This window comes from Onychomys torridus, chromosome 4 (genome assembly GCF_903995425.1).
Source record: "Onychomys torridus chromosome 4, mOncTor1.1, whole genome shotgun sequence".
Lineage (NCBI taxonomy): Eukaryota > Metazoa > Chordata > Mammalia > Rodentia > Cricetidae > Onychomys > Onychomys torridus.
The window spans coordinates 101,422,041-101,446,852 of NC_050446.1; the positions used below are offsets into that span (position 1 = coordinate 101,422,041).

At 45.8% G+C, this 24,812-nt stretch overlaps 1 protein-coding gene across 1 annotated transcript; it reads left to right on the forward strand.

Annotated features, from left to right (window-relative positions):
• Window positions 1–1,153: 1,153 nt before the first annotated feature.
• On the forward strand, window positions 1,154–23,334 carry Blvra (biliverdin reductase A). Its single transcript, XM_036183101.1, has 8 exons — window positions 1,154–1,205; window positions 7,217–7,333; window positions 9,857–9,975; window positions 12,440–12,559; window positions 13,139–13,236; window positions 18,153–18,260; window positions 21,124–21,295; window positions 22,981–23,334. Exons 2-8 carry the CDS (start codon window positions 7,322–7,324, stop codon window positions 23,234–23,236), a joined length of 885 nt encoding a protein of 294 aa, XP_036038994.1. The 5' UTR covers window positions 1,154–1,205; window positions 7,217–7,321; the 3' UTR covers window positions 23,237–23,334.
• The last annotated feature ends 1,478 nt before the right edge of the window (window positions 23,335–24,812 follow it).

The following is a 24,812-nucleotide window of genomic DNA, read 5'->3' on the forward strand; positions in this document are numbered from 1 at the left end:
AAGAACTCTTAATGGCTGAGCCATCGCTCCAGCCCTCCATCTTGGTTTCTGGGACAAAATTGTCTCTCACTGAACCTGGAGCTCACTGACAGGCTGCCTGGCCGGCCTATGGCAATCTACCCATCTTTCCTTCCTTAGTCCTAGCCTTTATTTCGAGACAGGGTTTTATGCAGCATGGACTGGCCTTGATTTCCTTTGCCTCCCAAGTGCTGGGATTAGTCTATACCACCATGTCCAGCAATGAATATCTTTTAATTAATTTCTTCTATGTTTATTTTAATTTTATGTGCATTTTTGTTGGTGGGGGCGGTGTTGGATCCCCTGGAACTGGAGTTAAAGGCAGGTTAAGGTCACTCTGGCTGCTGTATAGGTGAAAGACTGCTGGGGAGATCAGGGAGTGACTGTTTTAACTTCTCAGGTGACAGATGATGGAAATGAGGTAAGGAGTGGTCAGACGCCAAGTAATTGTACTCGGTGCCCTATCTGGAGTGAAGACTTCTTGTTTATCTCTTCTCGGGGAAACAAACAAAAAACCACCACCTGGAAATAAAGGCTTGATTTCTTTTTGCAACCAAGAAAACACTATTAGCTTCATCACGGGGTAAAGAAGGGGGAAATGTTGGTCATCTTGAAACAGATAGGTTCCCCTACTTTTCTCCCTTAGTACCCCTTAACTAGACGGTATACTTTGTGCACGGAGCACCCTGATTCTCTACAGTGTGGCTGGCTACTCCTAGGGCATTCCCAGGGAGAGACCAGGCTATCCCTGGGAAAATGTTTCCTAGCTCTGAGTGCAGGGAATCACAAACACTGGTTTCCTAGAATCTTCCGCTTCTTACAGGAACGAACTTTTGTAGCAGATCAATTGTGCTTGGGCCACTAAACTAGAAAAGGTCCCGACTGAACCCACCACCAGAAAAAAAAAAAGCCTCAGGCATTTCCATATGGCGCGAAGGGAGCTGAGAAAGCGATACCCCACCAAAGCCGTGTAAAAACCACTGCATCTTCCACAGGCCACGCGGCAGGAACCCACAGGGTTGCCCAGCTCAGCAGCCTAGGCAGCTGCAGAGGCCGCCCGGCAGAAGCCCCGCCCACCAGCCGGGCAGCCAATCGAATCCCAGCAGCCGCTCGTCCCGCTACCCCTAGCGGCGGGAACGCGGCAGTGCAGGAGAGCCGGAGCCGGGAGCAGGCGGGCGGCCGGAGAGGTGAGCGCAGGCCCGGGAGGGGCGCGGGGCTGGGAGTTCCAGAAGTGCTCAGGCGGGAGCCGGAGGCCGCCGAGAGTCCCCGAGCCGCACTTCGGGACCCGGAGCACCCTGGTCACCCGCTCCTCACTGCCCGGCCCTTCGCAGGCCCGGCGGCGGCGAGCCGGACACTCCGCTCTGCAAGACGAGCGTTACCGAGTGCAGACGTGACACAGAAATGAAATCTGCATCTCGTTTCAAAGTGTTGATGGTTTCGGGCCTCACGTAGATTGGTGGCTGCATCGCGCGGTGTTAATCCACCGGACTGAGTCTGAGCCGGTGGTTGACCCCTTTCATCTCCGGAATGGAGACTTTGAACTCTGCCCTGGAATTTTGAGTGATGGGTGACCATCTGCTTCAGGAGTGTCCTTTACTCTCTCCTAGCTGCACTTTATTATTTGGAAACTGAAGGAAGAAGTGTTGCAAGACGCTGTGAGGATTTCATTGTAGGCTGCATGCTATCCGAAAAACTCAGAAATAAGGTTGAAATTATTTATGTCCTACTTTTTTTTGCCGGAGCTAAGGATCGAACCCAGGGCCTTGCCTGCAAGCGCTCTACTACTGAGCTAAATCCCCAACTCCTTATGTCCTACTTATAAAAAAAAAAAGAGGGGTTGGGGATTTAGTCAAGCGCAAAACCCTGGGTTCAGTCCTCAGCTCAAAAAAAAAAAAGGAAGGAAGGAAGAAAATTAGTTTCTGAACTTTTTGGGGGGCTGGAGAGACGGCTCAGAGGTTAAGAGCACCAACTGTTCTCCCAGAGGTCCTGAGTTCAATTCCCAGCAACCACATGGTGGCTCACAACCATCTGTAATGAGATCAGGCTCCCTCTTCTGGCCTGCAGTCATTCATGCTGTATACATAATAAATAAGTAAATCTTTTTTTTAAAAAAAGAAAGAAAAGAAAAACTAAAGCCAGTGGTGGCACACCCTTTAATCCCAGCATTCAGGAGGCAGAGGCAGGTGGATCTCTAGTTCTAGTCTACAGAGTGAGTTCCAGGACTGTTACACAGAAAAACCCTGTCCCTCCCCCACCCCCCCCCAAAAAATTAAAACATTATGCTTATGCAGTTTTCCTTACAGCTGTCATTGGATTTGGGGCACATTAGCTAACCTCTTCCTGTCTGTTTCCTCATTTGTCGAAGTAGGGGTAAGGATCATGTTTGCTTGATAGGATGTAAGGCAACAGGATTTTCAACGTAAGGTTTAACATTAGCACTCATTATATACAAAGCAAACAATATTGTACTGCAAAGTTCCCCCATAATTAATGAAATTTCCATATTACTTCCAAGAAGTTTTTGAAATTATTAAACTAGAATACTAGAGCTCGTTTTATTGTAAAAGATTGTATTAATAAATATGCAAGCCAGGTAGTGGTGGCACATGCCTGTAATCCCAGCACTCGGGAGGCAGAGGCAGGCGGATCTCTGTGAGTTTGAGGCCAGCCTGGTCGACAAAGTGAGATCCAGGAAAGGCGCAAAACTGCACAGAGAAACCCTGTCTTGAAAAACAAAAAAAAAAAAAAAAAAAAAAAAAGGCATTAAAGCTCATTTTATTGTAAAAGATTGTATTAATAAGTATGCAGATACTTTTCTTACATTGTACATTCCAGAACAACACACATTGAAGTCTAATAGGAGACAAAGTATTATCAAATAACCAGAAAACTAAAAAATATGAATGACTTCCAGACCGTGGGGGCGCATGCCTTTAATCCCAGCACTCGGGAGGCAGAGGCAGGCGGTCTCTGTGAGTTTGAGACCAGCATGGTCTACAGAGTGAGTTCCAGGACAGCCAGGACAGGAGAAATCCTATCTTGCAAATAACCTTAAAAAAATAAAAAAGGGGGGCTGGAGAGACAGCTCAGAGGTTAAGAGCAGTGGCTGCTCTTCCAGAGGACCTGAGTTCAGTCCTCAGGACTCACATGGTGGCTCACAAACATCTGTAATGAGATCTGGTGCCCTCTTCTGTGTACCTAGTAAATAAATAAATCTTTTTAAAAGGGAAAAGAAGGTGAGGGGGAATATTAATGACTAACTACACTTGAATTTTTAGAACTAAGCAATGAATTATCTGAGACTTCTGGGACTCAGGGACATAACTGCTGTTCATATTTTGGTGTGTGTGATCCCAGACTTTCCTGTATTGTCAGTATATTTTACTCTATAGGTCTCATTATAAAACAGGGCTGAGGCAGGAAGGTTGCTGAGAGTTGGAGGCCAGCCTAGGCTGTAGAGTGAGTTTCATGCCAGCCTGGGCTACAAAGTGAGACCCTAGCTCAAAAACAACACACACACAAATCCTGATAAGACAACAAGATGGAACAAAAGGAAGTGACTTGTTGATCTTCACTGTGGAAAAACAGGCAGAGTTGTGGAGGTCAGTGAGTGGAAGAGAGGCAGCCGAGGATGAACTTCAGGTGATTACAGTCGCCACTCTGAGGTGTAGGGAGGATTCTCGGATCAAGGCTGGGGTCTGGGGATAGCGTAAGACAGAGGTAGCTGGAGCCTCTGATGCCTGCTCCAGGGCTGTAGTGACTGTGATCACTACATCAGCTTTGCTGATGAGCTCTGTGTAGAACTGTGCAGGTGTGGCATAGGTAACCCAGCCTGTCTTCCTTTCTTCACCCTCGTTCGGTGATTCTTCATTGGCCAAACACCATCACCAAAGGATCCATTGTCTCTGCCCCTGCATTTTGTATTTGTTTGCTTTTTAAAGATTTATTATTTGTGTGTGTGTGTGTGTGTGTGTGTGTGTGTGTGTGTGTGTGTGTTTGCATATGCACAAGCCTGGGGATACCAGAATAAGGTGGCAGGTCCCTTGCAGTTGGAGTTACAGACATTTGTGAACTACCCAACATGGATGCTGGGAACTAAATTCTGGCCTCTGCAAGCGTGGCAAGTGCTTTTAACCACTGAGCATCTCTCCAGCCCCTTTAGTGCTTTTAACCACTGAGCATCTCTCCAGCCCCTTTAGTGCTTTTAACCACTGAGCATCTCTCCAGCCCCTTTGTTTGCATTGCTGCTTTTACTAAAGAAAGAAAATATCACCAGGGTGGTGGTGGCACATACCTTCTTTAATCCCAGCACTCGAGAGGCAGAGGCAGGAGGATCTCTGTGAGTTCAGGGCCAGCCTGGTCTACAGATCGAGATCCAAGACAGGTTCCAAAACTACACAAAGAAACACTGTCTCAAAAAATCAAAAAAAAAAAAAAAGTAATTTTTTCAATTTTTTATTTTTTACTCTCATAGAGAGTAGTTCTTGACTATGATGATAACATTAAACCTGTGTTCAATGGCACTTGTGTGGCTTGACAGCATACACAGTGGCCTTTTGTCACAATGATAGAAAGCTGATTGACACAGCCCCCCTTAACCTATCATACCCTTCTCTCTCCACTTTGCTGCCAAAGTCTAGGATAATCTGGTTTTAATAGATCTTAAAACATCAAAGACCTTATCCTACAAAAATAAGATTTAAATTTGGTCAGTTTGTTTTTTATTCCAAGGGTTATGTCGATGATCAGACATGGATGTATACCGTCTTACAGCTTTCAATGTGACGTTCAGAGAGAGGTCCTGATGTTGGCCACTTGGTGAGCATTCACAGGGGCACGATTCTCATTATCATGAAAAGAAAAGCCAATTCTCTTTAGATTCTAATGGCTTCATTTTTCTCTAAACGTTTGTCTCCACAATACTTACTAAGTGTTTTGTCCTTCTCTGCTGACTTACTATGTTTCACTGTGTTCACATGACTGTGGCTTGAGGTTCTGATATCTTAGCCTGCAGGGGCCTCCACTAACCCTTTCTCACTCTCTGTCTTTGTGGCTTTGCCTCATAGCCTCAAAGCACAGATAACTCGTCCTGAGGGGAGAGGAGGAAGTTGCTGCAATCATGTTCTTCGCACAGGCCCTGGTAGTCACGTCGCCTTCCCAAGGCATTCCAAGGGTTGCCTCAAGTAAAGTTTGGGTTTTTGGTTTGGGGTTTGTTTGTTTTTTTAAGACTTATTCATTTACTTTTATTTTTCATGTCTGGGTGTTTGCCTCATGTTCGTCTGTATACCACAGATGCCGGAAGAGGGCATTGGCTTCCCTGAACTGGAGTTACATGTAGTTGGCAGCCACCATGTGGATGCCGGGAATGCAGTCAGCGCTCTTAACTGCTGAGGCGTCTCTCCAGTCCCAGAGTTTATGTTTTTATGGGAGTTATTATTTCAGTTACTCATGATTATTATCACCACACTTGAAGAGAATCAGATCCCAGGGCCGGGGCAATGGTAAGAGTGCCCCAGAGTAGCCTTGCCTCCCTCTCAGCCTCTGGTGGTCCAGCTGTCCTGTCACAGTTAGAGTAACACATCTAGCAGGTCTAAACAACAAGCACAAAAAAGTTAACCTTTGCAGGATTCTCTCGCGACCCTCGTGTCTCCCTAAGGCTGGCTCCGGATCAGTGGTGCACCGTCTAAGGGGCCTGGGGTTCCGTATCAAGAATACACAGCCAGCATGCTGGCCGAGGAGTCTCCTGAAGGAAGCGCTGCTGTCACATCAATTTCCTATTCTTTTATATATATATATAATGTATATTTAACTTTATTTTATGTCCTTGGTGTGAGAGTGTCAGATTCCCTAGAACTGGAACTACAGACAGCGGTGAGCTGCCGTGTGGGTGCTGGGAATTGAACCCAGGTCCTCTTGAAGAGCAGCCAGTGCTCCTAACCACTGGGCCATTTCTCCAGCCCCTCCATATCCTTTTCTGCTTTCTCCCTCTGCCTGTGACTCCTGGTCTTCTGTCTGGCTCTTCCTTTTGCTTTAATGTGAAGTGTCCGGAAAGACGCTGAACAGTTCTCTTACAGAGAAAATTCAGGTCCCGTGGGAAGTCAGCTATGAGGAGAAAACGGTACGCTTCGCTTGTCTCTGTAAAAGTAAGCCAGATTAAAAACTGTCATCTCCAAGCTGGAACCTGGGGGACTACATCATCCCCATAGAGACTATGTGACTCTAGCTTCTTATCCAGGATAGGACACAGACCATGCAGATTTAGAAATGTGCCTCTCTAGACATTTGCTGAGATGATATCCCAAGGAAGGTGCCCTCCAGCAGCCTGTGTACCGTTCCTGGAGAGCAAAAGGTGGTGGTGACATTTGAGGGAAGAAGTGGGGGAAATGGGGTCACGTGGGCTGACTGCCCTAGTCAGCCTCTCTGCTGCAGTAAACCTGACCAAAAGCAGCTTGGGGGAGGGGAGGGTTTATTTGGCTACAGGGAAGTCAAGGCAGAACTTAAGGCAGAAGAAGCTCCACCAGGCACTGAAGCTGGGGAGGAAGGCAGTTTCCTGGCTTGCTTCCTCCGCCCTCCTCAGCTACCTTTCTTACACAGCCTAGGGCCACCTGCCTATGGATGGCGCCGCCCTCAGTGGGCTGGCCCCTCCTGTAGCAATTAGCCCTAATGAAGAGAATGCCCTACAGACTGGCCACAGACAACGCTGATCTCGGCAGTTCCTCAGTTATGTTCCTGCTCCAAGCATGTTCTCCAAATTGCAACATCTCCTCCAAGAAAGGAGAAAAGGGTGACAAAGGCAAATGAAAATGTTCCAATGTGGGGGAAACAGGAACTTGGAGAGAATCTGAGGGCTCCTACCCAGCAGTTAAAAAAAAAAAAGCAGAAAACGATGGCAAGGGGTGAAGACTGACCAGCCAGGCCGCACAAAGGAATTCTTAACTGCACTCACTGTCCACTGCAAGCGGCGGAGAGCGCCAGGCTCGCGTTTCTGGAGTCTGCCCCTGAGCTGTTGAGCACCCCTGCTCCTTGTAAGTGACCCCGCGCCACGCTCCGTTAGCAAGCCCAGCTATAGACTTGCTGACTCACAGCTTAGACACGGGTACAGTTGTACCTCGGTCTACCCAGGGCTCCCTTCTGGAGGTGAGTAGATGTCTGTGTCTGCCTGTCACACAACAGTCCCCGCCTCTGGTTCCTCTTACAGTGTTGACGCCTGAAGCTAAGTGTGAATTCGTAGAGAGGTCGGTGCCAGTGTCCCCAGGGTCCTGAACCTCTTTCTATCTTCACAGCACCAACGGAAGAGACCAAGATGAGTGCTGAGGTGAGTTCCATGCAGAGGGCTGTAAGGGACACTATTGCTGCTGTGGGCCTTATTTCTCTCCTAGAATATCCTTTCCCTCTCAAGATTTTTCAAGGGCTGGGAATTTAACTCAAGGCCCCGGGTTCGATCCTCAGCTCCACCAAAAAAAAAAAAAAAAAAGATTTTTCAAAAACACTCCCCCACTAGGCTACCTACTTGTTCATGGCTGTGGGTGATGGAGGAAAAATGATCTCCCCTGAGTTTTTATCTGCTGTGTGCTCCTGGCCCGTGCAGCAAGGCCAACTGATGAAGGATATTTTTTTCAGCGTTCCTTATTTCACCTACTCAATACCGCCCCCCAAAGAGTTTAGAAACATCCCAAACAGTTTTAACATGTTTCCTCTAGGCTACTGGTGTACACATGGCTCTAGGCGATAGAGAAGATATTAGGACCTTCTAGGTTGTTATCTGTGTCCACCTTCCTTAAGCTAGGCCATGCAGCAGGGCCAACCTGTCATGGCCTGGAACCTCCAAAATAATGAGCCTTTTCATAGGTTGATTACTTCAAATATTTGCTATCATCACAAGACGCTAATGTAACTATTGGCCATATTCTTCTGGAAGTGTCTCTATGATAGGGCATTCTGTCTCTGGACACTTTCCTGTGACTGCCTGGATTATCCACTCTAGCCACCAACCAGGAGCTCTTTCTGTCACTGGAGGGGACTGCCGCATATCAGGGGGCTCCCTCTCAGGCCCTGAATTAGGCACCACACCCAAACACCTGTTTTCATAGAGCGATCCTTTATGAATTGGGGAAGAAAAGTTAAAGAGACTGCTTTCTGACTCAGGCAGGAAACAGCAGCAAAAACTTACACCTTGCAGGTGTACCTTTTAAGCAGAGAGGAAGGGGAGGTCTGTGTTAGAAGGGGCTAGGCTGCGGTGGTAGAGATTGGGGACAAGGGAAGGGGAAGGGGACAAAGGAAAGGGGGCAGGAGTATTTGTCCCAGAGGGACAGAGGACCGTCTCTGGATAGAGAGGAAGAGACAGACATGGCACATAGGCAAATGACGGTTTATAAAGATAAAGGGGGAAACCCTGTGTTAGGATGAGGTGTTTAATTTTAATGGGGCATGTTAATTAGGTGGACCAAAGGGGGCTTTTGAGTGCTGGACCTTGGTAATCAGCCTCAGGAGGAGGAAGTGGCCAAATAAGGGAATAGACCTTGGTGGCTCAATTAGAAATGGTATCGAATGGTGTTAGCAAGGCAGAGGGAATGGGGGAGAAGGGCAAGGCCTGCCAGAGCCACATGCTGCAGTGGGCCAGTGTCCCTTAGGTCACAGTGAGATGTGTCTGTCCGAGCAGGTCCACTGCAGTCCACACTGTAATTACTCAGTTGCTTACCCTCATTGAAAGGTCCTGGTCGGACTCCAATCTCATTGTGGCCTAAGACAGTCTTAAATACTGGGAATCCATTTACTTCCTAAGCGTAGTTATCAAGATTTACACCACATAAACAGTGGATTCCAGACATGGCTTGTGGCTGTAATGATAAAATCAATTTTGTTTTTCTCATCCAAGTTATTTTTTTAATTTTTAAAAATTAAAATATAATTGTATCATTTCCCCCTCCAACCCTTCCATATTCCTCCCCCCATTACTGATATTCATGGTCTCTTTTTCATTAATTATAATTGTTCCATATTTATGCACATACATAGAGCTGGGTTTAATGAATGTGGCAGTAACTTTTATATTTGGATTATAATGTATTGTTATTATATAGTTTTTAAAATGAGCCGGGCGGTGGTGGCGCACGCCTTTAATCCCAGCACTCGGGAGGCAGAGCCAGGCAGATCTCTGTGAGTTCGAGGCCAGCCTGGTCTACAGAGCGAGTTCCAGGAAAGGCACAAAGCTACACAGAGAAACCCTGTCTCGAAAAACCAAATAAAAAATAAATAAATAAGTGGACTTCATTTTTTAGTGTAGCTTATTAACATCTGTCTTCTAGCAGTATTATTTAATTACTGTTTAAAGTACCAGAATAGAGCGGATATGAAGGTGGCTGGAATGCAGCCATGGTAAGGACTTAAACAACATGGGTCTTGAGTCTGAATAAAGAGATGTCTTCCTGTGTGCCCTCGTCTGTCAGCCTCTTACATAGCAGGATTGCCTCTGAATGACTCCCAGCTGATTAGAGCCCATGTGTGGAGATGCTGGACTCGGGGGAGGTGTGGCTAACAACAGAAAGTTCCCTTGACAGTGGAGAAGTGGTCGGAGATAGAACCAAATGGGCAGAACCACGTGGGAGATGTCCAGAAGGTCTTTAGCACAGAGAAATGGGCAGAGCCCTTTCTGAAAATGTTTTGGTTCTGAGTCCCTTGTGTCTGAGACCTGGTTTCCGGAGTAGTCTTGCTCCTGCGCTTGGATGTCTGGTTGCCAGCTGCCCTTGCTTGCCAGAACCCGATCCAGCCCTCTGTTTTGATGTGCTGCATCAGATGCCTGGACTGTTTTCAAACCCCACATTGGTCTTTGGTATTTCAGCCTGAGAGGAAATTTGGTGTGGTAGTGGTTGGTGTTGGCAGAGCTGGCTCCGTGAGGATAAGGGACTTGAGGGATCCACACTCGTCGGCATTCCTAAACCTGATTGGTTTTGTGTCCAGGTAAGTCCCACTTGGTTTGTGCTCCACAATTCATGGAAATCACAGTGACTGGTAACACCATAGGGCATGGGTGTTTTCTAGACCCAGAGCTGATAAGGAAAAGCCAGCTTCTTCTGAGAACCACGCACAGAGTGGGCGCTAGAAACTCTAGTTTGGAGCGGTTGGGGAACTGAAGAGTCGGGCCTACAGCTGCATGTCCAGTGAGTGAGGCCCAGTGCAGACCCCACATGGAGCAGCAAAGGGGCATGATGTTTGTGTACTACAGAAGCTACACAGTGAGGTGTGGCCTGAAAGAAGTCTGGGCGTGTGTCACTTAGCCATTCTGTCATTCAGAACAGCCTTCCTGGTGGCTTTGCACAATGTTGTCCTTAGACCATTCTCAGTACTCAGTACTCAGTACTCAGTACCAACTCCAGTTCAAGATGAGAAACAGGGACATAGACCCATTCAGTGATCTTGTTGAGGGTGTAACAACTGCAAAACCCAAGAATTACATTTAAAGGAAAGTGTTTTGAGTCCAACACTATGTGTTCTTTTCACTCTGGTAATTGAGCTGAACTTTTTTTTTTTTTATTAATTTTTCTAAAGTTAACATGCAAATTATTAGGCCTCCTTACGGCATTTTTAAGTAAAGTTTGTCCTGGCTCCTTCCTCATCCTCCGCTTCCCATCTCAGGCCCTTTCTGCCTTTGTTGCTTTTATCTTCTATGTGGATTTTTTTTTTTTTACCCTAACTCGATGGAAACAAATCGAATGCTCCTTCTTTCTTTCTTCATGGTCAGGTCTGCCCTCACCCCACTCACCGGCTAAGCATCTGCCATGTCAGATCAATTATGAAGTAGACACAGATGCTGTGGGGTGAGGTGTGTTGGGGACAAGTTCAGGCAGATCTCTACTTCCAGTGTTCCAGAAGGACATCAAATAAATATTTCATTCCTTTCTTTTCTTTTGTTTTCTTTTTTTCCAAACAGGGTTTCTCTGTGTAGCAATAGCTGTCCTGGAGCTCAAGCTGGCCTTGAACTCACAGACCTGGCTCTGCCTCCTGAGTGCTGGATTAAAGGCGTGTGCCTAGCCAGATAAATATTTTCACAAGTCATAAATGACTACTGTGATGGTCTGTGCAGAAAGTCTTTTTGTGTTTAACTCACGGGGCCACATTCTTCCAGCCTGACTGACTTGAGTTGGCCCCTGTTTCCAGGCGTGAGAGAAAACCATATGTGCTGGGATCTTCTCTAAGTCTGTCCTTTCTTCCCTGTCAGATTCAAGGTGGGGAGAGGGGCCTGCATGCAACAGGGAAATCATGATTATTGTTAGCCAACACACCCCAGTGGACCCTACCTGAGGTTAGAATCAAGTATAATGTGCCCTTGAGGTTGAAGTGGAAATATTCTTTCCATAAGCCCTAGTTAGCTGCACAGTGCATGTCTTGAGACTTCCTCGACCCCCTAGATCGTCTGGGAAGATGGCCCACTCACAGCCCTGCTTTCCTGCGTCCTGGTATCATTGTTCTCTTGTCTATGGTCTCCCTTCTGGGTTCTGTTTCTTCCCTAGAAAGCCTGTCCTGAAACCCTAGGCTAGATGTGTTCCTGGGCTTCCCCAGTCTCCATCCTGCACAATTCTTTTGGTTGTTGTTGGTGGTGCATGTATGTGTGTCTCCATGCCTCTGTCAGAATGTGAGCTCATTCTCCATGGTTTCTCCTACAGTGCCCAGCACACAGTAGGCAGACAATAAGTGTTGGTCAAACCTAGCAGTATGGGTCGGGTAGCTCACAAAGTCCCTGTTGGCTGGAGCATCTGCTGGCTGCCCCAGGTTGACAGCATCCTTCTAGGACCACTCACTCCCTACAGCTTTTGGACTGGTACAGAATAACGTGGCCCTTGCTCCTTCACTACCTCTCTTCTCTGTCATTGTTATAGTCACCTAGGTTTCCATCCTGGCCCCACTGGTCAGCTGTGGCAGTTAGAGCCTCTCTGGTCTAGTTATAATGGAGGCAGGGATGCTGGCTGACTTTTCTCCTGGTGGTCACCAAGCCTTGAAGTATGTGAAGGAGCTTGGAGTAGATGGTAGTTTATACCAGGGTGATTGGTGCATGTGTGAGATTTGGCTCGGTACAGTCATCACAGTATTTGACCAGGAGCTTAGTTTTCCAGTAGGAAATGACCACAGACATCCTTTTATGTGAGATACAAAGGTCTGATTCTTTCTATTTCGAAGACTTCTAGCTCCTGTTACAAGCTATTGGTGGCAGTGCTGGCATTCCCAGTCCCCTGGCTTCCACCCTAATGCTGCTGGCTCTCCTCACTCTACAGTGAAATACCCAGGAAATAGGAAGAGAAAATGAATTTCTTACTTTCCAAAAGCCCCATCCCTTGGCATTGTTGGGAGGAGGCGAGCAGAGTACTACTGTTCATTTAATATAAGCCTTGGCTCTGTCTGCTTTTGAGACTGTGTTATTCTGAAACAGACGAGAACTTGGGAGCCTTGATGAAGTACGGCAGATTTCTCTGGAAGATGCTCTCTGCAGCCAAGAGATTGAGGTCGCCTACATCTGCAGTGAGAGCTCTAGCCATGAAGACTATATAAGGTAGGTTTCCTGATGCAGGTAAGCTTTGCCTTACACGTGGAAAGAGGACTGAGCAAGCTAAAACTATGTAAATGGGACTTAATGGTCAACACAGAACATTCTGGTTATCCTGTGAACTACTGTCAGGCTGAGCAGTGGTGGCACACGCCTTTAATCCCAGCATTTGGGAAGCAGAGGCAAGCAGACCTCTGTGAGTTCCAGGCCAGCCTGGTCTACAGTGTGAGTTCTGGAATAGTTAGAGCTACATAGTGAGATCCTGTCTCCAAAAAAAAGGGGGGCGGGAATAAACCCCTTCTTCCCCAAGTTGCTTTCGGTCATGGTGTTTATCACAGCAACAGAAGGCAGACTAGAGTTTGAACATTGACTAGTCAAATGATTTTATAACTGGAAAAGTTCTTCCTCACAGTATGGACAAAGACTGAGGTGTAGCTCATTCTTTATTTTGCAGGGCACTGACTCTTGGCTGTTTATTACATTTGCACACAGATTCTTGTGCATTGGCAGTGTTGTGCTCTCTGACACACAGGGCATTTGAGTGTTTACCTGAAGAATCCTTCCCCTGTGTTTCTGTTTTCAAAGGCAGTTTCTTCAGGCTGGCAAGCATGTCCTTGTGGAATACCCCATGGCACTGTCTTTTGCAGCAGCCCAGGACCTGTGGGAGCTGGCTGCACAGAAAGGTGATGTATTCTCTGACTCTGGAACATAGACCTTGTGCCAGGTTTCTGCCCCCTGAGGGGTACCATCTTGCTGCCTTTCATGGAAATTGCCTTATCTGCATCTGCTTTGGCGCTAAGAGTTCCCCCATCTCTCTCTTGCCCACAGGCTCTGGAGGTATGAGGGAGTGTATAGATTAGGATGTGGAGGGGTTGTTAGACTCTTGGCTTTGTTGTAATGGAGCAGTGGATTGGTTCCCACATGTGATAGTGTCACGATGTTGATGTTTTGGTTGTATCTCAGAAACTTACTAATGGGAAAATGCCCAAGTCACAGTAATTGATTTCTTTGTTCCATTAAGGGAGTAAGTACTAAATGTTCACTGTACACCAGGAAACTATTTTAAGCACATTGTAGGCTTAGTCAAAAGTTTTGGGGGTAGAGATCTTTGGTGGTACTATAACTCTGCGGTTGATAATAACGAAGAAAAGAGATTTATTTAACTCATGCCACTGGAGGTTGGAAGTCCAAAGTCAAGCAGCTGTGCCCATATGGTATCTGAGAGTTTCTTGTTCTCCACGCAGCAGAACTAAGAGCAGTCTGGAGAGACCCAAAGTCTTAATACTGTATCTTCTTTTTTATCCATTCTACTTTAGGGCTTTCCCCTGAATTTTCTAATTGGGTTATTACATTTTTCAGTTCTGCCTTCATTTCAGCTTGAGTTCTCTTCAGTGTTTCTGTCTCTTTATTGATCCCGTTTTCAGATGCTAATTGTCCCTGTTGTCTGTTCGGCCTTCCGTTTGTGTTCTCTTGGGCATCACTATTCTGTTTAAGTTCATTGCGTTCATGTGTGCTTCTGTCTTCAGCTGTTAAGTTTGGTTGTTGTTGTTTTTGGTTTTTTGTTTTTTAAATCTGTGTCCTGGGGCTGGGGAGATGGCTCAGCACTCAAGAGAAATGGTTGCTCTTCCAGAGGACCTGGGTTTGATTCCCAGCACCTGTATGGCAGCTCATAACTGTCCATAACTCCAGTCCCAGGGCTTCTGATGTCCTCTTCTGGGCTCCACACACGTGGTGCACAGACATGACATACATGCACTCAAAACACCCATACCCACAAAATAAAAATAAAGGTTTAAAAATTTAGCTCAGTATCCTGGGATTCACTTGAGTAATTCTCATTGGAGACTACCTCTCTCGACCTGCTGGCTTTCGGGGAGGACATACTGTCTTAGCATGTCATATTGTGTTTTTCCAATGAGACCTAGGCACGTGGACTCTCTTGATCGTGTGTCCAGTGTGAGAGTCTAGGCTGCCCCTGCTGAACGGAAGTATGGTTTTTGTTGTTGTTGTTGTTGTACAGGTTCAGTTAATCTTGTGTCAGGTACGAGGAGCTGGATAATACTTCCAGATTCAGTGCTGGTTTTGGATAGGAGGAACAGGATGATTCCAGTTCCGTGGTAAAGAAGGAAGCATTGGTAAGAAAGCAGTGATGAGAAAGAAATCAAATGGTATATACCTGGCTGCATCTGTTTGACTGGTGTGTAAGATGTGCAACCCAAGCTATGCCTGGGAGTGAGGACAGTATGGGTGGCCAGGATCTTGGCCACTAAATAGGCTGGCAGACAGTCTATGCCACCAAGGCTAGGCCTGAGGATTGGGTATGGTGCAGGCAGGTGAGGTTCCAAGGACTCACCAGGATGAGCAGGTACACAACTGTGCGATCTGGTTTAGGCATGCAGATCAGGGAGAGAGCAGGCAGGCTAGGGTCCAGGGAGCCCTCCAGACCAGAGCACAGGATGTGCGACCTGGGCCAGGCCAGGAGGTTGGATATGGTGTGGATGGGCAGGATGGAGGACCAACCTGGCAGGACTGGTCCCTTCTTCCTTTAAATCTCTGTTCATTGACCAGCCCCTCCTGCCTTCCTCCCCGACCTCAGGTAAACGTCATTCTCCTCTCTGCTTCCCTCAGGTTGGCTTCTCATAGCCCACATAGTGAATGGCACCATCATGTTTCTTTCTGCACCTGGTCATTTCAGTTTTGTTTAGCATGACGGTGCCATTCACTATGTGGGCTCTAGGCCCCCCTCATTGATGGAAACGACAGGATTTCAGCTTCACTGTGGAAGAGTAGAATTCTGTTGTGGGCAGGCCCCAGTTGGTTTGTTCTGAATCTGTGCATTGACTCTTGGAATAGGGCTGAGATGAACAGGGGGTCAGGTGTCTCTTTGATGCCCCGTTTTCTGTGGCTTACACACGTGGTAGTGGGATTGGTGTGCCCAGTGGGGTGGGTCCTGTTAGGTCTCTCTTGAAGCCTGTGAGGAACTTCCACAGTGTTTTCCACAAGGACAGTAAGTTGTGAGCCGGGGTAGCAATGTGTGGGGTACCCTTTCCTTCAGTCCATATCCTTGTCAGCAAAATTTTGGCCTTTTTCATAACAGACATTCTAAATCGAACGAGTTGATATTTCATTGAGGGTTGTATTTTCATTTTTCTAATGATAAATGTTGAACATTTTTTCCCTATAGAATGAATTTTCTTTGGGAAAATTTCTATGTATATTACTATTTGAAATTTTGATTATTATTACCATTTTTACTGTTGAGTTCTCTATACATTCTGGATATTAACCCTTTTACTGGATCTATATTTTGCAAGTATTTTAATTCATTTTTAAGTAGTGTTTTTATTCTGTTAATTGTCATACATAGCATTTTGGTTTGATGACATGGCATTTGTGTTGTTTTGGCTTCTGTAGTCTGCCCTTTTCTGATCTTTCCTAAGCAATCTGCCTAGTCCAGTTATGGTCATTTGAACAAGAAAAAGGCTCTGATTGGAACACTTGGTTCCCAGTTAGTGGCACTGTTTGGAAACGCACTTGGGAGGCAGAGCCAGGCGGATCTCTGTGAGTTCAAGGCCAGCCTGATCTACAGATGAGATCCAGGACAGGCACCAAAACTACATGGATAAACCTTGTCTTGAAAAACAAAACAAAACAAAACAAAAAGACTTAAGTCTGCAAGTTTGAGGTTATATAGCCTTGTCCTTTTTCTGGTTGCCTCTCTTTCTCTGCTTTGGTTAAAGATGTGCTCACTCAGCTTCCTGCTTTGCTGCCCTGCCTGCTGCCTGCCTGCCTGCCTGCCTGCTGCCTGCCTGCCTGCCTGCTGCCTGCTGCCTGCTCCCAGGCCTGCTGTGCATTGCCATACCTGTTGCTTACATCATGCCCACTGCCTGCTGCCATGCCTGCTGTCCATTGCCATGCCTGTTGCTTACATCATGCCTGCTGCCTGCTGCCATGCTTCCTACTGGGATGGAATCTTCAACTCTTGCTAAGTTGTTTCTGGTGATGGTCTTTTCTCTCAGCCACAGAGCCAGTGTTCTCCAGAATTTACCATGTGTTTTCATCTATTGTCTCCTAGCTTATAGTTAAGTATTTCATATGTAGTGAGTAAGTTGATTTGGTAAGTGTGCAGTGTATTTTGCATGTGAATATACACTTTTCCAAATATCATTCATTGAAGACAGTATCCTCCGTAATATTTGGTGTGGCAGCAGTTTCTTCGTGTGGTAGTAAAAGCACCAGGAAAGGACAAGGGTAAAACTGTCAAAATGTCAGCGACTTTCGGTGCTTCAAAAGAAAGATAGGCTAATGTGGAAAACAGCAGCCTTTGCTACGGAAGCTCTATGCCAATGGCATCCTTGAGAAAAGCTTTGCATTCAGAACATCTACAGGAGTCTACAACTAAAAACAAACCAAGTAACCTGACTAAAGAAAGGTCACATTGTAGAAATTTTCATTTTCCAAAGTGGCAAACAAGTATAACAGGTCCAGTCTTTAAAGGCATGCAGATAAGAACTACAAATATATCTGCAGGGGTCTCTGTGACCAGCATGGTCATCAGAGTCATGATTCTTGGAAGGCAAGAAGGTAGTGCAGTTCAGCATACCTAAGTAGCTGGTGTTGGTTCAAACTTCAGGAGCCTGACCCTGGGTAGTTTATTTTCTATTTTCCTGGTGGTAATTAATTCAATCCCATGTGCATAATAAACCTTAAGATGAGACTACAGGAAAACTCTGTAAAGTACATGTGACACCTTCCATAAAGATAGGTTCTATAGATTGACAAGCTCATAAGAGTCTGTGCACAAAAGTCACCAGGCTGTTAACCTCTCTGCTCTCAGCATTCTGGGCAGATAACAGGTTATACATCCCTCCCTTTAAAGGGACAACCCTGTGTGTTTAACATTCCTGCTTAAACTAACCCTAGGGCTACTGTGGGCGGAGTTTCTCTGTGTCTCTGCAGCGACTTCCAAACAACTCCTCAGGGACTCACTCTTAATTATAAATGCTCGGCCGATAGCTTACTAGCTAACTCTTTTTTTTTTTTTTTTCCTTTTGGTTTTTCGAAACAGGGTTTCTCCATGTAGCTTTGGTGCCTGTCCTGCATCTTGCTCTGTAGACCAGGCTGGCCTCAACTCACAGAGCAAGATCTCACAGGCTGGCTCTGCCTCCCTAGTGCTAGGATTAAAGGCGTGCACCACCACGCCCAGCTCATCTTGCTTCTTTCTGAGTAGCTCCTAATGCCTGAGACTCCATTTCTTACCGGCATTCTCTCTACCCTGAAAATCCTGCCTAGCTATCGGCCAATCAGCTTTTTATTAACAATGAGAGCAACACATTGTACAGTGTACAGAAGGACTATTCCACAGCACACTATTCACCAGAAAATAAGTATTCACAAGGATTTAGAGATGTTAGAACCCATGCACTTTAATGTCAGCTGGGGTATGTAAGGATAGCATGGAGTAGTCTAGTGTGTACTCTGAACACTGTCTGTAGACATACTATATCCTGTTCTGGAGGAAGAAGGACATGACCTCCGGGCACACAGCTAGCTGTACGCTGTGGATAATGGCCACCTTTTATTCCACTTGTCACAACAGGGAAAGTCCTGCATGAGGAACATATCGAGCTCTTGATGGAAGAGTTTGCATTCCTGAAGAAAGAAGTGATGGGGAAAGAGCTGCTGGAAGGGTCTCTTCACTTCACAGGTCAGTGTGAGGCCGGGTTGCTAGTCACGAGGGAGGTTCCCAAACCAGTCATCCTCTGTCCACCCACCACCCGGAGCAGAAACCACCCAGCTTAGACCTGTCACCTGGGCAGTCTTAGGGGCTCCCAGTGCCCCAGGGGCCTCTGCTCAAGGGCAGCTTGGTTCTGACTTCACCTGGCTTCTATCGTATCATTTCCGGTCATGTCAAAAACGAGGAAAAGTTAGTAAGCTTATTGAAGCTGAAAGACAAGAAGCAATTGGAGAGAGCCAACTGCAGATCAGGAGGGGAACATATCCCTAAGTGCCTCAGTGGTACCTGCACACAAAATTTATGTCACAAAGAGATTAGAGGGTCTGGAGAGATGCTTCAGAGGTTAACAGCACACACTGGCTGCTCTTCCACAGACCCGGGTTTGATTCCCAGCATCCACATGGTGAATTACAACTGTCTAGAACTCCAGCCCCAGGGGGCCCAACACCCTGGAAAGCACTGCAGATACGTGGTGTACAGACATACACACAGGCAAAGCACCATACTCAGAAAATGAAGGGAAATTTTTAAAAGAGATTAGAAGCATGGTTCATTAACCACCTTGATGTTTTAATTCTCTCTAGAGAACTTCATGCAAGAACAATAACATCTACATTAATAACTTTTCTAGTTACAACAGAACACCTGACACTAGCAACTTTAGGGAGTGTCCTTTTGCTGCTGCTGAGGTGTTTACACTGTATCCTCAGTCCAGAAGCAGAGACATGAGTGCTGGGAATCGCTCATTTGCTCTTTCCACTTTTTGTTCAGTGCAGGACCTCAGCTGGTGGTGAGTGATGCCCACATTCATAGTGCTTTTCCTCATGTAAAGCTCTCTAATCAAGTTGACAGTGAAGATTAACGTCACTCTGGCTTGTTCTTCCCTTAATGAGAGTTAATCCTTGCTGCAGCCTTGAGTGAAAAGCTGAGTCCCAAATCTCAAGGATGCTTCCGTCCCAGTCTTCCAGGTAGAATTGTTCTTGGTGATGTTTTAACTAGGTCTGGAAAGGGAGTTCAGGGTTTGAGTGCTGGCCTAGCACAGAGACAGGCTCTGAGCAGTCCTCACCACCGCAAAAACGAGACAGCTGGTTGGAGGTTATTTTTCTATGGAATATCATAGGTGAAAACTTTTCAGAAAGGATTGGGAACAGATGTTTGCAGAGGGGAATGTTTTCATACATCTTATTCGGAACAAACAACTTTTGCTCTCTTCCTCCATCAGGTTAGGACAGTGGCAAAACAAGTCAGATAAAATGTGTAATTTGAATTTTTATGTCCATCATTCTTGAAGTATTAGCTGTAGGTAATTATCCAGATCTTAGGGTCACCTTGAATTGAGTCCTTTCTGGTCTACCCTTGAGTGTCTGTACCTCCCTTCACTAGGACTTTTATTACAGAAAGGAGACCCTTCTGTGTAGAAGGGCATTATTGAGCAACAAGAATGTCTTGTCTTGAGAATTTTATGAGTTATGACAGGAAGTGGCATGGCCATTCACTGGAGCAAGAAACTGCTGAGCGTGTGGTATGTGTTGTCTTATAATGAAACTGAAGTTTCGTTATCCTGTGATATGGGTAGAGACCTGAGCTCACAAAGCCGAGTCATTTGACAAAGGGCACACATGTGACAGAGCCAGGCTGGAATTTCACTGTGTGGCTCAAGCTTTTGGTGGCTACTGAGTTCTGTTCAGCATACTGCAGCAGATGAAGACCAGCCCAGAAGGAGCCTGTTTGACACTTAATTCCCTGTGATTTCACTGAACTTTTTGTTGTTTTTATTACTAACCTGCTATTGTTTTGGAACATGCTCATTATTTTAGTGTGCCAAAGGCAAAAGATGTATTCGGTTATAGTGTCATAGAGAGAAGTCCTTCGAACTTAGGTTATATTTAAGACTGGGAGGGCAGAGGCGGGTCGGGAGTGGCCACACAGATTTTTCATGCAGATCCTCATTTGGGGTGAGTGTGCTTTCTTTAAAAACTCAGAAAATGCTTAACATGAGACCAACTTCCTTCCTTCCTTCCTTCCCTCCCCTCCTTCTTTCCCTCCCTCCTTCCTTCATTTTTTCAAGATAGGGTTTCTCTGTATAACAGTCCTGGCTGTCCTGGAACTCACTCTGTAGACCAGGCTGGCCTTGAACTCAGAGATCCACCTGCCCCTCTTCCCAAATGCTGGGATTAAAGGCATGTGCCACTACCACCTGAAAGAGACCAACATTCTTGATCCTGCACTAGACTAAATGCATTTACACTTCAGGTTGTCATGGTGACATTCGCCTTCCGCCATCTGCACAGGCAATGCTTACAAGAATCTAAGTCTCAAAGGCTAATAAAATGTCATAGTTTTCCCACTACCAGGTCTGTTTAAATCACTTATTGAAAAGATAAGTATGTATATGCATGAATATTTCTTTTTATATGCATACCTAATTGTATCCAGTATATTAGAAATAGAAATGTGAAACTTTTTAAAAGATGTATTTTTTTATTATGTATAGTGTTCTGCCTGCATGTATCCCTGCAGGCCAGAAGAGGGCATCAGATCCCATTATAGATGGTTGTGAGCCAGCATGTGGTTGCTGGGAAGTGAACTCAGGACCTCTGGAAAAGCAGTCAGTGCTCTTAACCACTGAACCATCCCTCCAGCCCCCAACAATGTATGTTTTTAAAAGAAAAGAAACATTTTCCATTTAACACCTTGCTTTTCATCCTTTCACTGATCACTGTACACATGCATGCCATGAAGCAGGATGTCCTCTTGATCATTCAGCTTCCCTGGGCATGGATCTTTGTGAGAAAGTCCTTTCCCAGCTCTCTTGGCGTGTGATTTCTTGCAGCTAGCCCACTGGAAGAAGAGAAATTTGGCTTCCCTGCGTTCAGTGGTATTTCTCGCCTGACCTGGCTGGTCTGCCTCTTTGGGGAGCTTTCTCTTATTTCTGCCACCTTGGAAGAGCGGAAAGAAGATCAGTATCTGAAAATGACTGTGCAGCTTGAGACCCAGAACAAGGGGTGAGTTGTGAGAAGTCGGAAGAGACTCTTTATGTCCTCAGGTAGTCTAAGGGTAACCCTTCCCTGGCATCCAGACCCAAGACAAGTGTCTGCTCCTCTAGAGAGAGCTTTCCTCTTGTTTATGTTCTTTCCATCCTTTACGCAGAGGTGTGAAGGAACAATGGAAGTCCAGTTACCATTAAACAAATAATGGCTTACAGAAATAAAGCAAGTAAAAGTTATACAAGTAATTAAAGCTGTATTATTTGCATTTTTTATTTATCTTAGAGATAGGATGCCACTGTGTTGTCCAGGCTAATCCCAAACTCTTGGGCTCAGGCAGTCCTCCTGCCTCAGCCTCTTGAGTATATGTACCATTGCCACCATTGCATATTTCTAGTTATGAGGAAATCGAGGTGCAAGAAACAAGTTGGTATTCTTTATTGCCTCAAACCTCAACACTGTGTTATTTGGAAGGATATATGAAGTTGCCTTAGGTAGATAAAACTGTTTGGAATAACTCAAATTTATTTTATCCAGAATTAAAGTAAAAATAGTAAAGAAATTACATTCAAATTAGTCATCATTCTCTTTTTCTTAATTGTTTTTATTAATTTTTTGAGAAAGGATCTCCCTATGTAGCCCAGGCTGGCCTTCAATTTACTGTTGAGACTGTATAGCCCACCTCCAATTCAAGGATTTCATACTTTAGCTGGAATTACCAACACACCCAGCTTGTTCTGTGAACTTTGCAAAATACACATGGGGACTAATTTTTAGATAAAGTTTGATCAGCTGTTTTTGCTACTTTTTAATATTCAGTGACATATTTGCTTGAGATCACAATCAACTTAGGCAGAGATTTCTGTTTTCCATGGCCAGGTATCTTAGCTCTGCTAATAATAGTATGAAAATATTATAATAATGATAACAATAATAAGCAACATAGGTAAAGGAGTATCTTGGAGAGTGTTGAGTCTGTGAGAGTGGACAAAGATGCTTTGTGGTATTTATAAGCTTGCGTTCCCTGAGAATCCAGTGAAATATAACTTAAGAATTCACACACGAGGTAACAATAGTTTGCAGTTTGCAAGACTTGTGGCTGTCTGCCTTCCCTTAAAGCAACAATAAGACTCAGGGCACAAAGCAGAGTTTACACAGAAGTCCCCTGATGGCAAATAAACAGGCTGACAAAACAAATACCTGGCTACAGTAATGTTGGAAACAGTCACCTATAGCCTTCGGGTGGCGGTGGACATGAGGGTGCCAGCGGGCCACCACAGTGAGTGAGCCTTTCAGGGAATATGGGTCCTGTCACATGAGGTCAGGTGTGAGTACCACCTGCTTTCCCATGTTGTTTTTTTTTGGCCCACGTGTGACGTGTTCACATGTGTACATGCATGTGGAGGCTGGAGGTTAATGTTGAGTGTCGTCTTCTTCCTTGACCAGGCTCCCCTTTATTTACTGAGGTGGGGTCTCTCACTGAGTGCAGACCTTGCAGATTCCATGAGGCTGGCTAACCAGCTTTGCAGGGAGCCTGTCTCTCCTTCCTGGAATCACACATGGGCCACCATGCCAGTGCAGCTGTTGCATGGGTGCTGAGGGTCTCAGCTCTTGTCCTCATGCTTGTACCCCAGCACTGTGTGTGTTTACTCTCCAGCTCTGTGCAGCGTGGCTTGTAACATGCGGAATATTTATCTTTGCAGTCTGTTGTGCTGGACTGAAGAGAAAGCACCCGGGTTAAAAAGAAACAGGTATTTAAACTTCCAATTCAAATCTGGGTCCCTGGAGAATGTGCCAAGTGCAGGAGTCAATAAGAAAATTTTTCTGCAAGATCAGGATATATTTATTCAGAAGCTCTTGGGCCAGGTCTCTGCGGAGGACCTGGCTGCTGAGAAGCAGCGCATCATGCATTGCCTGGGCCTGGCCGATGACATCCAGAAGCTCTGCCGCCCTAAGTGAGGAGGAAGCTGCCAATACCTCTGAGAAGGGAGGGCCAGAGTTTGGTTTTATCAACACTTCATCTCTCTCTTACAATTAAATACGTTGGCTAAACAGAATGAGTATAGTGTTATGAACGGTGTGGGGGTAATGTTTGGTGCTGGGGCCATTCTGTGGGAATATCACGGTTTATAGCCTAGTTTTATTTTGTTTTCCTAGTAGCAGCCCTGTTGGATATAGCCAACGCTGCTTTCATTCTTGTGGAAAAGCTGGCGTGGCAGGGGTGGGAGGAGATTTGACAGTGCAGGTTCCTGACTCTGCTCAATTCAAGGCAGCAGAGGCTGATGGACCAAACACCTGCCAAACTGTCACCTCTTTCCAGTGGCCTTCTGAGTCCTTAGCCTGAGCTGAAGAACTGATCAAGCTATTATTCTGTTAAATAATCATTTCAGAACCATGGTGCTGCCCGATACTGCCTTCTATTCTGGTTTACAGTTCTTCCCACCACACCAGGTCATGTTTTTCTCTCCAGGATTCCTTCCTGTAGCCCAGCAGCTACAACACTGCTGTGGCCACGACCAGTTCTAGTTACTCATTGTTTATCTCTTTACCACTGACTCACTTCCTGTATACCCAAGTGGCTTACCTTTCCACCAGCAGTGTAGATAGAGGTAATCGTTTTACTCACATGCGTGTCATTATTGTTGGCAACCTTCCACCAAAAACCCCCTCCCTCGAGTAACTTATAAGTTACCCACTGGTCACTAAGACAGCATTACCAGAAACTAGTAGTGACTGAGGGACAGTCACACTCCCTAAAGTGTGGGATGCAGCTCAAAATATAAATATGGAAAAATGTCTTGCGTGAAAAGGAACCCTAACTGGGAAAAACAGAAGCCGTCCTGCTATAGTGATGGACTGGTAAGGAAAGGGTTTGGCCAGTCCTAGGTACAGACCAAAAGTTGAGAAAGAACTGGTACCTCCTGCTGTGGGAAACAGGACCCTGCTGTTCCCACTACAGCACGTTCATAATCTCTGAAACCTTCCGACGGAGCTAAGTGGAGCAGGCACTATTTTGAACGTAATTTAGAAGCACGTTTGTGGGGGAGCAGAGTGTGTGGCTCTTTTCTCCATGTTGAAACATTCCCTTAGTGAGGCTCCCAAGACTCAGGAAGCTTGCATTACCATTACCTGACTCCCAAGGCCCTGTCATACAAAGCAGGACAATTGCTAGACAAGAAACTGATGGAGCTACCTACAAGCTGAGCAGGGAGCACCAGGGATGCAGCCTTGGTAAGCTGCCTCTGTCAGCCATGCCCCCATAACCTCACAGACTTACTGCTTCAGTCAAGACAGGTGGTCTGGCTTTGGCACCTAACCTGGATGAACAGAAGTCTATTCACATCTCCCTAGCAAGTTATGCAGGACAAGAGACTGTTAGGGCTTAGAACAAGTTATAAGAATGCCAACTGCACACTCTTGCTTCTTGCTCATCACCCCAGATGCTGACTTGGACAGTATGTAACAAGGATCCTGGGCACACTGCAAGCAACTTTTATGTATTTTTTTTTTCTCTTTGGGGGCCTGCCACCCAGCT

What these genes read in the sequence shown, in the direction of transcription:
- Blvra (XM_036183101.1), top strand. An exon ending in CTGATTGGTTTTGTGTCCAG is followed by an intron (nt 9,976 to 12,439) that starts GTAAGTCCCACT and finishes ATTCTGAAACAG; the next exon opens with ACGAGAACTTGGGAGCCTTG. An exon ending in CTTGAGACCCAGAACAAGGG is followed by an intron (nt 21,296 to 22,980) that starts GTGAGTTGTGAG and finishes TTATCTTTGCAG; the next exon opens with TCTGTTGTGCTGGACTGAAG.